Below are 14,477 nucleotides of genomic sequence, written 5' to 3' on the forward strand. Positions count from 1 at the left end.
GACCGGAATTGTGCACTGTGCTCCCAGTGTGGTCTAACCAAGGCATATGGAGACTGGAACTGTGCACAGTGTTCCCAGTGTGGTCTAACCAAGGGATATGGAGACTGAAAATGTGCACAGTGCTCCCGGTGTGGTCTAAACAAGGGATTTGGAGACCGGAACTGTGCACAGTGCTCCAGGTGTGGTCTAACCAAGGGACATGGAGACCGGAACTGTGCACAGTGCTCCCAGTGTGGTCTAACCAAGCGATATGAAGACCGGGACTGTGAACAGTGCTCCCAGTGTGGTCTAACCATGGGATATGGAGACTGCAACTGTGCACAGTGCTCCCAGTGTGGTCTATCCAAGGGATATGGAGACTGCAACTGTGCACAGTGCTACCGGTGTGGTCTAAACAAGGGATTTGGAGACCGGGACTGTGCACAGTGCTCCCAATGTGGTCTCACCAAGGGATATGGAGACTGGAACAGTGCACAATGCTCCCAGTGTGGTCTAACCTAGGCATATGGAGACTGGAACTGTGCACAGTGCTCCCAGTGTGGTCTAACCAAGGGATATGGAGACTGGAACTGTGCACAGTGCTCCCGGTGTGGTCTAAACAAGGGATTTGGAGACAGGAACTGTGCACAGTGCTCCAGGTGTGGTCTAACCAAGGGACATGGAGACCTGAACTGTGCACAGTTCTCCCAGTGTGGTCTAACCAAGGGATATGGAGACTGGAACTGTGCACAGTGCTCCCAGTGTGGTCTAACCAAGCGATATGAAGACCGGGACTGTGCACAGTGCTCCCAGTGTGGTCTAACCAAGGGATATGGAGACTGCAACTGTGCACAGTGCTCCCAGTGTGGTCAAACCAAGGGATATGGAGACCGGAACTGTGCACAGTGCTCCCAGTGTGGTCTAACAAAGGGATATGAAGACCGGGACTGTGCACAGTGCTCCCAGTGTGGTCTAACCAAGGGATACGGAGACCAGAACTATGCACAGTGCTCCCAGTGTGGTCTAACCAAGGGATACGGAGACCGGAACTGTGCACAGTGCTCCCAGTGTAGTCTAACCAAGGGATATGGAGACCAGAACTGTGCACAGTGCTCCCAGTGTGGTCTAACCAAGGGATACGGAGACCGGAATTGTGCACAGTGCTCCTAGTGTGGTCTAACCAAGGGATACGGAGACCGGAATGTGCACAGTGCTCCCAGTGTGGTCTAACCAAGGGATACGGAGACCGGACCTGTGCACACTACTCCCAGTGTGGTCTAAACAAGGGATAAGGAGACCGGAACTGTGCACAGTGCTCCCGGTGTGGTCTAAACAAAGGATTTGGTGACCGGAACTGTGCACAGTGCTCCAGGTGTGGTCTAACCAAGGGATATGGAGACCGGAACTGTGCACAGTGCTCCCAGTGTGGTCTAACCAAGGGATATAGAGACTGGAACTGTGCACAGTGCTCCCAGTGTGGTCTAACCAAGGGATATGGAGACTGGAACTGTGCACAGTGCTCCCAGTGTGGTCTAACCAAGGGATACGGAGACCGGAACTGTGCTCAGTGCTCCCAGTGTAGTCTAACTAAGGGATATGGAGACCAGAACTGTGCACAGTGCTCCCAGTGTGGTCTAACCAAGGGATATGGAGACCGGAACTGTGCACAGTGCTCCCAGTGTGGTCTAACCAAGGGATCTGAAGACCGGGACTGTGCACAGTGCTCCCAGTGTGGTCTAACCAAGGGATACGGAGACCGGAACTATGCACAGTGCTCCCAGTGTGGTCTAACCAAGGGATACGGAGACCGGAATTGTGCACAGTGCTCCCAGTGTGGTCTAACCAAGGCATATGGAGACTGGAACTGTGCACAGTGTTCCCAGTGTGGTCTAACCAAGGGATATGGAGATCGAAACTGTGCACAGTGCTCCCAGTGTGGTCTCACCAAGGGATACGGAGAGTGGAACTGTGCACAGTGCTCCCAGTGTGGTCTAACCAAGGGATTTGGAGACTGGAACTGTGCACAGTGCTCCCAGTGTGGTCTAACCAAGGGATACAGAGACCGGAACTGTGCACAGTGCTCCCAGTGTGGTCTAACCAAGGGATACGTAGACCGGAACTGTGCACAGTGCTCCCAGTGTGGTCTAACCAAGATTTTGTGTCAGTTGAACATAACTTCTCTACTTTACATTTCACTCCCTCTAGAAATGAACCTCACTGATTGGTCTGTTTTTTTTTATGTTCATATTAATGAGTGTCGCTACTTGGAGAGATTTTTCTCTCTGTTCCCCCAAACCCCGCAGCTCCTCCCTCCCAGTTATAGCCTCTTATTATCCCGGAAGTGGGTGGATTCCTTCACTTCCTCTCAATATGTACACCCTCCACACTTCGTTTCCAAATGACTCACACATTTGGGGAAGTTGTTTGTCTCACTGAAATGGATTATCCTGGATCAGATTTCACCCTTTCCATTTCAGGGAAAAGAAGCCACCTGAAATCAAAGGTGAAGTGGCCAAAGCGAGAAGGTAAAGATCGATTTATATTCGACAAGGTCATCTCCTTTACAGGGGCACAACTTCAACACCCTCCTCTCCAGCCTCCTAACTTCCAGCCTCCCTAAACTTCAGCTCATCCCAATCTCAGCTGCACCCCGTACCCAAACCCGCACCAAGACCCATTCATCCATCAACCCCGAGCACCTCACCAACCTGCTCAACAAACCTGGCAACACCAGAAATGTTAAAAATCCCAAGCGTGCTTTAAAATCCTTCCTCAACCCCCTCCCTATCTCTGTAACCTCCTCCAGCCCCTACAATCCTCCCTATCTCTGTAACCTCCTCCAGCCCCTACAACCCTCCCTACCTCTGTAACCTCCTCCAGCCCCTACATCCCTCCCTATCTCTGTAACCTCCTCCAGCCCCTACAACCCTCCCTATCTCTGTAACCTCCTCCAGACCCTACAACCCTCCCTATCTCTGTAACCTCCATCAGCCCCGACAACCCTCCCTATCTCTGTAACCTCCTGCAGACCCTACAACCCTCCCTATCTCTGTAACCTCCTCCAGACCCTACAACCCTCCCTATCTCTGTAACCTCCACCAGCCCCTACAACCCTCCCTATCTCTGTAACCTCCTGCAGACCCTACAACCCTCCCTATCTCTGTAACCTTCTCCAGACCCTACAACCCTCCCTATCTCTGTAACCTTCTCCAGACCCTACAACCCTCCCTATCTCTGTCACCTCCTCCAGACCCTACAACCATCCCTATCTCTGTAACCTCCTCCAGCCCCTACGACCCTCCCTATCTCTGTCACCTCCTCCAGACCCTACAACCATCCCTATCTCTGTAACCTCCTCCAGCCGTTACAACCCTCCGAGATCTCTGTGCTCCTCCAATTCCGGCCTCTTGAACATCCCTGATTCCCCATCGCTCCACCATCGGCGGCCGTGCCTTCAGCTGCCTAAGCTCATAAACTCTGGAACTAATCTCCACCTCTCTCTCTCTCTCTCTGTCTCTCTCCCTTTCTGCCTCTCTCCCTCTCTTCTTCTCTTTCTCCTTTCCTCTCTCACTCTTTCTCTCTCTTCTGTCTCTCTTTCTCTGTCTCTCTCTCTCTCTCTCTGTCTCTCTCCCTCCCTCTCTCTCTCTCTCCATTACTCTCTCTTTCTCTCCATCTCTCTGTCTTTCTCTCTCTCTCTCTCTGTCTCTCTCTCTGTCTCAGTCTCTCTCTCTCTCTCTCTGTCTCTCTATCTCCTTCTGGATCTCTCTCTTTCTGTCTCTCTCCCTCTCATTTTCTCTTTCTCCCTTCCGCTCTCACACTTTCTCTCTCTCTCTCTGTCTCTCACTCTCTGTCTCTTTCTCTCTCTGTCTCTCCCTGTATCACTCTCTCTCTCTCTTTCTCTACCTCTCTCTCTGTCTCTCTCTCTCTCTCTCTCTATCACTTTTTCACTTTCTCTCCCTCTCTCTGTCTTTCTCTCTCTCTCTCTCTCTGTGTCTCTCTTGTCTCCTTCAAGACGCTGCTTAGAGACTGAGGTCTTTCACTGAGGTTTCAGTCTCCCGCCTCCTGCTACCCCCCGAAGGGGCTCAGGGTCAGATTGACGTGTGACCTCTCTTTCTGTAGAGAACACTGGGACCATTTGTCATGATAAGGGTCCAAGATCAATGCTATTTCGTGCCAAATGGTCTCCCCTAGCTCCTGTTATTTACAGTTGTGTGGAGCACAAAACACCAGCCTCGAAAAGATGGGCTGAATGGCCTGTTTGGAAGGGGACATTCGATGCCACTCTGTGCTTGTTGAGCTGAGGGTTGGGTAACTCGCTTTGTTTCTCATCATTTAGCGGGGAGAAAAAGCCGGAGGAGACAGGCAAAACGATAGTCTGATCAGAGACTGACTGGAGAGGTGAGAGCGAGGTGGCAGGATGGGTCTACATGTGATCGAATCATAGGCAAGAGAGAGAGATGTCTGAAAGCTGAACAGAAATAAACATGTGCCTTCTTAAACACAACAGAGCCTGATTCTCACTGTGTGTACATAGAAATCCAGGACAGGTACAGCACGGGGTTAGATACAGAGTAAAGCTCCCTCTACACCGTCCCCATCAAACACTCCCAGGGCAGGTACAGCACGGGGTTAGATACAGAGTAAAGCTCCCTCTACACCGTCCCCATCAAACACTCCCAGGACAGGTACAGCACGGGGTTAGATACAGAGTGAAGCTCCCTCTACACTGTCCCCATCAAACACTCCCAGGACAGGTACAGCACGGGGTTAGATACAGAGTAAAGCTCCCTCTACACTGTCCCCATCAAACACTCCCAGGGCAGGTACAGCATGGGGTTAGATACAGAGTAAAGCTCTCTCTACACTGTCCCCATCAAACACTCCCAGGACAGGTACAGCACGGGGTTAGATAGAGAGTAAAGCTCCCTCTACACTGTCCCCATCAAACACTCCCAGGACAGGTACAGCACGGGGTTAGATACAGAGTAAAGCTCCCTCTACACTGTCCCCATCAAACACTCCCAGGACAGGTACAGCACGGGGTTAGATACAGAGTAAAGCTCCCTCTACACTGTCCCCATCAAACACTCCCAGGACAGGTACAGCATGGGGTTAGATACAGAGTAAATCTCCCTCTACACCGTCCCCATCAAACACTCCCAGGACAGGTACAGCACGGGGTTAGATACAGAGTAAAGCTCCCTCTGCACCATCCCCATCAAACACTCCCAGGACAGGTACAGCACGGGGTTAGATACAGAGTAAAGCTCCCTCTACACCGTCCCCATCAAACACTCCCAGGACAGGTACAGCACGGGGTTAGATACAGAGTAAAGCTCCCTCTACGCCGTCCCCATCAAACACTCCCAGGACAGGTACAGCACGGGGTTTTGGGAGGTGCTGGTGGTGGGGTGAAGATCGACTCCCCTCCCCGCTGCTGTTCGTAATTAATAAACGGCTGCCGGGGGTTTTCCACCTCCCTTTACAATTTTCAAACCCACGGATAGATACCGAGCAGCCCTCAGGAAGTGGGTGAAATGTCTGTGTGCCAGGGGTTGACCTGGATAAGCCCCCACCTCGGCTGCTCTCACCCCGCAACCATTTTCACGCCTGCGCGAGAATGTGGGTGTAATTTTGCTTCTGCAGCCTGTGCTCAGGGCCAGAAAGGGGAAGTCTCGTTTGTGCAGGCGATCGGAGAGCGGAAGAGAGAGAGACAGAGAGAGAGAGAGAGAGAGGAAGAGGCTGGTCTCTCCTCGCTGCAGCTAATCTTTCCGAAGCCATCGCCCAGGCCCTCGCGATTGTGAGACGATTAAATAATTTACCGCTGGTCGGTCGGCAGTTTCCTGGCCGGGCGGAGCATTGCGGAGGTGAGTCGGTTTGTGTGTGTGTGTGTTGTTGCGGGGGGTGGTGTGGGTTTTATTTTTTGCCAATGGACGGGGTTAACCCCCCCAGCGCTGGAGTCAATCCCGCACCGAATCTGCGGGGTGCATTCTCACAGCATCGTGCGCTCCCAGCTCAACTCCATCACTGCTCCTCAGCCGCGTCCACCCCAACTGGCAACAGCCGGGAGCTGGGTTTAAGCCCGAAGAGCGGTCTGAGCTTTTGGGCAGGAGAAGTGTTGCTCCGCCGGGAGCGTGGAACGTTCCAGAACTTCCCTCTTGGAAGCCTGCATGAGTGAGAGTGAGAGAGCGAGAGGGCGAGAGAGAGACTGAGAGAGGGAGGAAGGGAGGGAAAGAGACAGAGAGAGAGAGATGGAGGGAGAGTCAGAGTGAGAGAGATAGGGAGTGAGAGACAGAGTGAGAGAGATAGGGAGTGAGAGACAGAGAGAGAGAGAGAGTGAGTGAGAGGCAGAGTGAGAGAGATAGGGAGTGAGAGACAGAGTGAGAGAGATGGGAGTGAGAGACAGAGTGAGAGAGATAGGGAGTGAGAGACAGAGTGAGAGAGATAGGGAGTGAGAGACAGAGTGAGAGAGATAGGGAGTGAGAGACAGAGAGAGAGTGAGAGACAGAGTGAGAGAGATAGGGAGTGAGAGACAGAGTGAGAGAGATAGGGAGTGAGAGACAGAGAGAGAGAGTGAGAGATAGAGTGAGAGAGAGAGAGAGAGAGTGAGAGAGAGAGAGAGAGTGAGAGACAGAGAGAGAGAGAGAGATAGACAGAGTGAGAGAGAGAGAGAGAGAGAGAGTGAGAGACAGAGCGAGAGAGATAGGGAGTGAGAGACAGAGAGAGAGAGAGAGTGAGAGAGAGAGAGTGAGAGACAGAGAGAGAGAGAGAGAGATAGACAGAGTGAGAAAGAGAGAGAGAGAGTGAGAGACAGAGAGAGAGTGAGAGACAGAGAGACAGAGAGAGAGAGACAGAGAGAGAGAGTGAGAGACAGGCACACATTAGGAGGAACTGGAAGAGAAACGAGAAAGAGAAAGAACAAAGAGGGACAAAAGAAATGGAGAGAGACAGAGACAAAGAGAGAGAGAAAAAAATAGAGACTGAGAGTTCAGAAACGGAGAGAGACACACACAGAGACAGAGAGAGATGGAGAGAGACAGAGAGAGACAGAGAGAGAGATGGAGAGAGAGAGAGAGAGAGACAGAGAGAGCAAAGAGAGAGATGGAGAGAGAGAGCAAAGAGAGAGATGGAGAGAGAGAGGAAAGAGAGAGATGGAGAGAGATGGAGAGAGACAGAGAGAGGAAAGAGAGTAACAGGGAGAGTGAACTGAGAGAGAGGGATAGAAAGGCAGAGAGGGACAGTCATATATATATAGAGAGAGAGACAGAGAGAAAGGGAAGGGAGAGAGAGAGAGTGACAGGGAGAGAGAGAGTGAGGGAGAGACAGTGAGAGAGAGAGTGAGGGAGAGAGAGAGACAGAGAGAGAGAGAGTGAGGGAGAGACAGTGAGAGAAAGAGAGAGACAGAGAGAGAGAGAGAGGGAGAGTGGAGAGAGAGAGGGTGACAGAGAGAGAGAAGGATGGAAATGCAGCTGTGCATCATAAATCACATGGGACTGAGTTGGGGCTGTGCTGAGAAGTGAAAGTTCCCTGAATGTGCAGGAAAATCAGGAACTTGCAGCTCCAAGTGGCAATGGCAAAACTGTTCCGTCCATTTTACAGAAGTCAGACACGATGAGGTTATAAGAGCTGGAGTGGGACTCTGGATGTGAAAGGTGCTGGAAGGATCACAACACATCTGTACGGGCATAACCTCTGCACCCTGACTCCCTAAATCTCTATCCCTCCACAGAGAAACATCTCCACTAGGGGGGAGAATGAAAGCAGGTTTCAACCACAGACCAGGGGGTCCAAAGTTAATCTCCAGGACCGAACACCTGTCAAAGTAGGAGGAACCCATATCCCAGCAAGTGTGAGAGGGACCCGTACCCCAGTGAGAGTCAGTGTGTGTGGGACCTGTACCCCAGTGAGAGTCAGTGTGTGTGGGACCCGTACCCCAGTGAAAGTCAGTGTGTGTGGGACCCATACCCCAGTGAGAGTCAGTGTGTGTGGAACCCGTACCCCAGTGAGAGTCAGTGTGTGTGGGACCCGTACCCCAGTGAGAGTCAGTGTGTGTGGGACCCGTACCCCAGTGAGAGTCAGTGTGTGTGGGACCCGTACCCCAGTGCGAGTCAGTGTGTGTGGGACCCGTACCCCAGTGAGAGTCAGTGTGTGTGGGACCCGTACCCCAGTGAAAGTCAGTGTGTGTGGGACCCATACCCCAGTGAGAGTCAGTGTGTGTGGAACCCGTACCCCAGTGAGAGTCAGTGTGTGTGGGACCCGTACCCCAGTGAGAGTCAGTGTGTGTGGGACCCGTACCCCAGTGAGAGTCAGTGTGTGTGGGACCCGTACCCCAGTGCGAGTCAGTGTGTGTGGGACCCGTACCCCAGTGAGAGTCAGTGTGTGTGACCCGTACCCCAGTGAGAGTCAGTGTGTGTGTGACCCGTACCCCAGTGAGAGTCAGTGTGTGTGGGACCCGTACCCCAGTGAGAGTCAGTGTGTGTGTGGGACCCGTACCCCAGTGAGAGTCAGTGTGTGTGGGACCCGTACCCCAGTGAAAGTCAGTGTGTGTGGGACCCATACCCCAGTGAGAGTCAGTGTGTGTGGAACCCGTACCCCAGTGAGAGTCAGTGTGTGTGGGACCCGTACCCCAGTGAGAGTCAGTGTGTGTGGGACCCGTACCCCAGTGAGAGTCAGTGTGTGTGGGACCCGTACCCCAGTGCGAGTCAGTGTGTGTGGGACCCGTACCCCAGTGAGAGTCAGTGTGTGTGACCCGTACCCCAGTGAGAGTCAGTGTGTGTGTGACCCGTACCCCAGTGAGAGTCAGTGTGTGTGGGACCCGTACCCCAGTGAGAGTCAGTGTGTGTGTGGGACCCGTACCCCAGTGAGAGTCAGTGTGTGTGGGACCCGTACCCCAGTGAGAGTCAGTGTGTGTGGGACCCGTACCCCAGTGAGAGTCAGTGGTGGTGCTGAAGGTGGAGCCTTGTGGGGGGTGAACCCATCAAGCAACCAATGGCGATTGGGGCAATGTTTGCGCGGATGACCATTGGCCAGAATGACCCAGGACACAGCCAATGAGAGGTGCTGATTCTCTTCTTCTGGTCTTGTCGCTTGCAGATGGCGAGAACGCAAGTGGTGTGGCTGGATCTCACGCTCGTGTTGTTGGGATGCCTCTCCCCGGGTGTCGGTAAGTGTCTCTGCTCTCTCAATGTGTACTTGGCATTCAGCAATGATTTGACGTGGATTCCAGTCTGTAAAATGTGTCGATTTTGTAGATTCTGAAGCTACCACCCAAGGGATAAATGTGTCGGAGAGTCCGGATGGAATCCCTGTGACCAATATGGCTCCAACCATCAGCACCGATACATGGCACGTCAATGCGTCAGGTAAAAAAACCCCCACCAGCTGACAAATTCATTTCGGAGAAAGCTCGTCACCCCTCTCCCATCCGAACTGCGATTTTTCTGATCTGAATACTGTCCTTTCTTCCACTCAGAGTCACTGTCAGTCCAGAAGCTCAATGATTCCACAGGGCAGAAACCACCATGGAGAGGTTCAGTATCCCTTTGAGTACAGTTACACCTCTGTTTGACTAGATGCAGGTCTGTGTCTGTGATTCCCCCACACGGTGACGGGACGCGGGTCTGTGATTCCCCCACACGGTGACGGGACGTGGGTCTGTGTCTGTGATTCCCCCACACGGTGACGGGACGCGGGTCAGTGCCTGTGATTCCCCCACACGGTGACGGGACGCGGGTCTGTGATTCCCCCACACGGTGACGGGACGCGGGTCTGTGATTCCCCCACACGGTGACGGGACGCGGGTCTGTGATTCCCCCACACGGTGACGGGACGCGGGTCTGTGATTCCCCCACACGGTGACGGGACGCGGGTCTGTGATTCCCCCACACGGTGACGGGACGCGGGTCAGTGCCTGTGATTCCCCCACACGGTGACGGGACGTGGGTCAGTGCCTGTGATTCCCCCACATGGTGACGGGACGCGGGTCTGTGCCTGTGATTCCCCCACATGGTGACGGGACGCGGGTCTGTGATTCCCCCACACGGTGACGGGACGCGGGTCTGTGCCTGTGATTCCCCCACACGGTGACGGGACGCGGGTCTGTGATTCCCCCACATGGTGACGGGACGCGGGTCTGTGCCTGTGATTCCCCCACATGGTGACGGGACGCGGGTCTGTGATTCCCCCACACGGTGACAGGACGCGGGTCTGTGCCTGTGATTCCCCCACACGGTGACGGGACGCGGGTCTGTGATTCCCCCACACGGTGACGGGATGTGGGTCTGTGCCTGTGATTCCCCCACACGGTGACCGGACGCGGGTCTGTGCCTGTGATTCCCCCACACAGCGACGGGACACGGGTCTGTGTCTGTGATTCCCCCACACAGTGACGGGACGTGGGTCTGTGTCTGTGATTCCCCCACACGGTGATGGGACGCGGGTCTGTGTCTGTGATTCCCCCACACGGTGACGGGATGTGGGTCTGTGCCTGTGATTCCCCCACACGGTGACCGGACGCGGGTCTGTGCCTGTGATTCCCCCACACGGTGACGGGACGCGGGTCTGTGTCTGTGATTACCCCACACGGTGACGGGACGCGGGTCTGTGATTCCCCCACACGGTGACCGGACGCGGGTCTGTGTCTGTGATTACCCCACATGGTGATGTGGGGGTCAGGAGAAAGGAAGGAACACATTTCTGTGGAGATTATGAGTGGTTTAAACTATATTTTTAATTTTAAACAGGTGAAGCGAGTTCCCAATCCCCCACAGCAGTTTTCACTGACACCCGGAACACGCCAACACCAACAGGTAACAGGAGCCATTCCACTCAAAGAGGGAGGGTTTTCTTATCAACAATTCCACAGCTCAGGGCCCCCAGGCAGCTGAAGGCACGGCCACCAATGGTGGAGCGATGGGAACCGGGGGATGGTCAAAAGGCCGGAATTGGAGGAGCGCAGAGATCTCGGAGGGTTATAGGGGCTGGAGGAGGTTACAGAGATAGGGAGGGGTGTAGGGGCTGGAGGAGGTTACAGAGATAGGGAGGGGTGTAGGGGCTGGAGGAGGTTACAGAGATAGGGAGGGTTGTAGGGGCTGGAGGAGGTTACAGGAATAGGGAGGGTTGTAGGGGCTGGAGGAGGTTACAGAGATAGGGAGGGCTGTTGGGGCTGGAGGTGGTTACAGAGATAGGGAGGGTTATAGGGGCTGGAGGAGGTTACAGAGATAGGGAGGGTTATAGGGGCTGGAGGAGGTTACAGAGATAGGGAGGGTTGTAGTGGGCTGGAGGAGGTTACAGAGATAGGGAGGTTTGTAGGGGCTGGAGGAGGTTACAGAGATAGGGAGGGTTGTAGGGGCTGAAGGAGGTTACAGAGATAGGGAGGTTTGTAGGGGCTGGAGGAGGTTACAGAGATAGGGAGGGCTGTTGGGGCTGGAGGTGGTTACAGAGATAGGGAGGGTTATAGGGGCTGGAGGAGGTTACAGAGATAGGGAGGGTTATAGGGGCTGGAGGAGGTTACAGAGATAGGGAGGGTTGTAGTGGGCTGGAGGAGGTTACAGAGATAGGGAGGTTTGTAGGGGCTGGAGGAGGTTACAGAGATATGGAGGGTTGTAGGGGCTGGAGGGGGTTACAGAGATAGAAGTTGTTGTTGGGACCGGAGGGATTTACAGACATCATGGGGAGTATTCCATCACACTCCTGACTTGTGCCTTGTGGATGTTGGACAGGCTTTGGGGAGTCAGGAGGTGAGTTACTCATCGCAGGATTCCCAGCCTCTGACCTGCTCTTGTAGCCACAGTATTTATATGGTTGGTCCAGTTCAGTTTCTGGTCAATGGTAACCCCCAGGATGTTGATAGTGGGGGATTCAGTGATGGTGATGCCATTGAACATCGAGGGGTGATGGTTGGATTCTCTCTTGTTGGAGATGGTCATTGCCTGACTTGTGTGGTGTGAATGTTACTTGCCACTTGTCAGCCCAAACCTGGATATTGTCCAGGTCTTGCTGCATTTGGACATGGGCTGCTTCAGTATCTGAGGAGTCGCGAATGGTGCTGAACATTGTGCAATCATCAGCGAACATCCCCACTTCTGACCTTATGATGGAAGGAAGGTCATTGATGAAGCAGCTGAAGATGGTTGGGCCGAGGACACTACCCTGAGGAACTCCTGCAGTGATGTCCTGGAGCTGAGATGACTGACCTCCATCAACCACAACCATCTTCCTTTGTGCTGGGTATGACTCCAACCAGCGGAGAGTTTTCCCCCCTGATTCCCATTGACTCCAGTTTTGCCCGGGCTCCTTGATGCCACACTCGGTCAAATGCTGCCTTGATGTCAAGGGCAGTCACTCTCACCTCACCTCGGGAGTTCAGCTCTTTTGTCCATGTTTGAACCAAGGCTGTAATGAGGTCAGGAGCTGAGTGGCCCTGGCAGAACCCAAACTGGGCATCAGTGAGCAGGTTATTGCTAAGCAAGTGCTGTTTGATAGCACTGTTGATGACACCTTCCATTACTTTACTGATGATGGAGAGTAGACTGATGGGGCGGTAATTGGCCGGGTTGGATTTGTCCTGCTTTTTGTGTACAGGACATACCTGGGCAATTTTCCACATAGCCGGGTAGATGCCTGTGTTGTTACTGTACTGGAACAGCTTGGCTAGGAGAGCGGCAAGTTCTGGAGCACAAGTCTTCAGTACTATTGCCGGGATATTGTCAGGGCCCAGAGCCTTTGCAGTGTCCAGATAGCTGCACGGTGGTGTGGGGGTCAGGAGAAAGGAAGGAACACGTTTCTGTGGAGATTATGAGTGGTTTAAACTATATTTTTAATTTTTAACAGGTGAAGCGAGTTCCCAATCCCCCACAGCAGTTTTCACTGACACCCAGAACACGCCAACACCAACAGGTAACAGGAGCCATTCCACTCAAAGAGGGAGGGTTTTCTTATCAACAATTCCACAGCTCAGGGCCCCCAGGCAGCTGAAGGCACGGCCACCAATGGTGGAGCGATGGGAATCGTGGGATGGTCAAAAGGCCGGAATTGGAGGAGCGCAGAGATCTCGGAGGGTTGTAGGGTCTGGAGGGGGTTGCAGAGATAGGGAGGGTTGTAGGGTCTGGAGGGGGTTGCAGAGATAGGGAGAGTTGTAGGGTCTGGAGGGGGTTGCAGAGATAGGGAGGGTTGTAGAGGCTGGAGGAGGTTACAGAGATAGGGAGGGTTGTAGGGGCTGGAGCGGGTTACAGAGATAGGGAGGGTTGTTGGGGCTGGAGGTGGTTACAGAGATAGGGAGGGTTGTAGCGGCTGGAGGAGGTTACAGAGATAGGGAGGGTTGTAGGGGCTGGAGGAGGTTACAGAGATAGGGAGGGTTGTAGGGGCTGGAGGAGGTTACAGAGATAGGGAGGGGTTGTAGTGGCTGGAGGAGGTTACAGTGAGAGGGAGGGTTGTTGAGGCTGGAGGTGGTTACAGAGATAGGGAGGGTTGTAGCGGCTGGAGGAGGTTACAGAGATAGGGAGGGTTGTAGGGGCTGGAGGAGGTTACAGAGATAGGGAGGGTTGTAGGGGCTGGAGGAGGTTACAGAGATAGGGAGGGGTTGTAGTGGCTGGAGGAGGTTACAGAGATAGGGAGGGTTGTAGGGGCTGGAGGAGGTTACAGAGATAGGGAGGATCGTAGGGGCTGGAGGAGGTTACAGCGAGAAGGAGGGTAGGATGGAGGGATTTGAAAACCAGCCTTCAAATCTTAACAGGGGAGTCGCTCCTGTACCTGTGGACCATGCAGTTCAGCTCCGGAGAGGAGCTGGTGTGAGGTAGGGGTTTGGGAGAGGGGAGTTTGGGATGAAGTTGCCAGAGGTTGGGGATACGGGCTGCAGGATAAGAAAGCGTTGGGATAATCGATAACCTGTCGGGAAGAAGGGGGCGGGTGAGGAATCCCAGTAGGTGACCACCTGAAGCAGCTTGGATGTAGGGGGACATGCCGGAGACGGGAATACGGGATCGTGGAGAGGATGCAGAGAGCGGGGAATCGGAATCTTGCAAACACATTCCACAGAGGCAAGTAGCCCATGGTGTTTCTCCTCCACACAGCTCCAGGTACCCATGGCATCCCAACAACACACAGAGTCAACCGAAGAGCAACCACCACCAAGGAACCGACCACAGCCAAGAGAGGTGAGCAGGGGGGTGGGATGGATGGGGATCAGAATTCCCACTACAAGCTGTTGAGGTTGGGAGAGATCAACTCCAAACTTTGCAACGCTCTGATCGATTTTTGTGGGGCACGGGGGGGTTGAGGGTGACAGAAGCACAGAGAGGGTTGATGGGGTTAAGATACAGACCTGCCAACGATCTGACTGAAGGAAGGGACAGGTTCAAAGGGCAGGGGCAGCAGTGTGTGTGTACCATCTACAAGATGCACTGCAGGAATTCACCAAGGCTCCTTCGACAGCACCTTCCAAACCCACGACCTCTACCATCTAGAAGGACAAGGGCAGCAGACACATGGGGAACACCACC

General features: G+C 53.8%; 1 protein-coding gene across 1 annotated transcript in view; it reads left to right on the forward strand.

Annotated features, from left to right (window-relative positions):
* Positions 1-2,408: 2,408 nt before the first annotated feature.
* Positions 2,409-14,477, forward strand: part of LOC144673064 (uncharacterized) — a 12,768-nt gene continuing 699 nt past the window's right edge. The window contains exons 1-7 of the mRNA XM_078535061.1: positions 2,409-2,504; positions 9,073-9,142; positions 9,231-9,341; positions 9,452-9,508; positions 10,722-10,787; positions 12,811-12,876; positions 14,049-14,132. Of these exons, the coding sequence (XP_078391187.1) occupies positions 9,073-9,142; positions 9,231-9,341; positions 9,452-9,508; positions 10,722-10,787; positions 12,811-12,876; positions 14,049-14,132 (454 nt within the window). The 5' untranslated portion in view covers positions 2,409-2,504. The remainder of the gene's footprint in view (positions 2,505-9,072; positions 9,143-9,230; positions 9,342-9,451; positions 9,509-10,721; positions 10,788-12,810; positions 12,877-14,048; positions 14,133-14,477) is intronic.

The sequence above is a fragment of the Cetorhinus maximus genome, unplaced genomic scaffold, assembly GCF_964194155.1.
Source record: "Cetorhinus maximus unplaced genomic scaffold, sCetMax3.hap1.1 HAP1_SCAFFOLD_241, whole genome shotgun sequence".
NCBI classification, from domain to species: domain Eukaryota; kingdom Metazoa; phylum Chordata; class Chondrichthyes; order Lamniformes; family Cetorhinidae; genus Cetorhinus; species Cetorhinus maximus.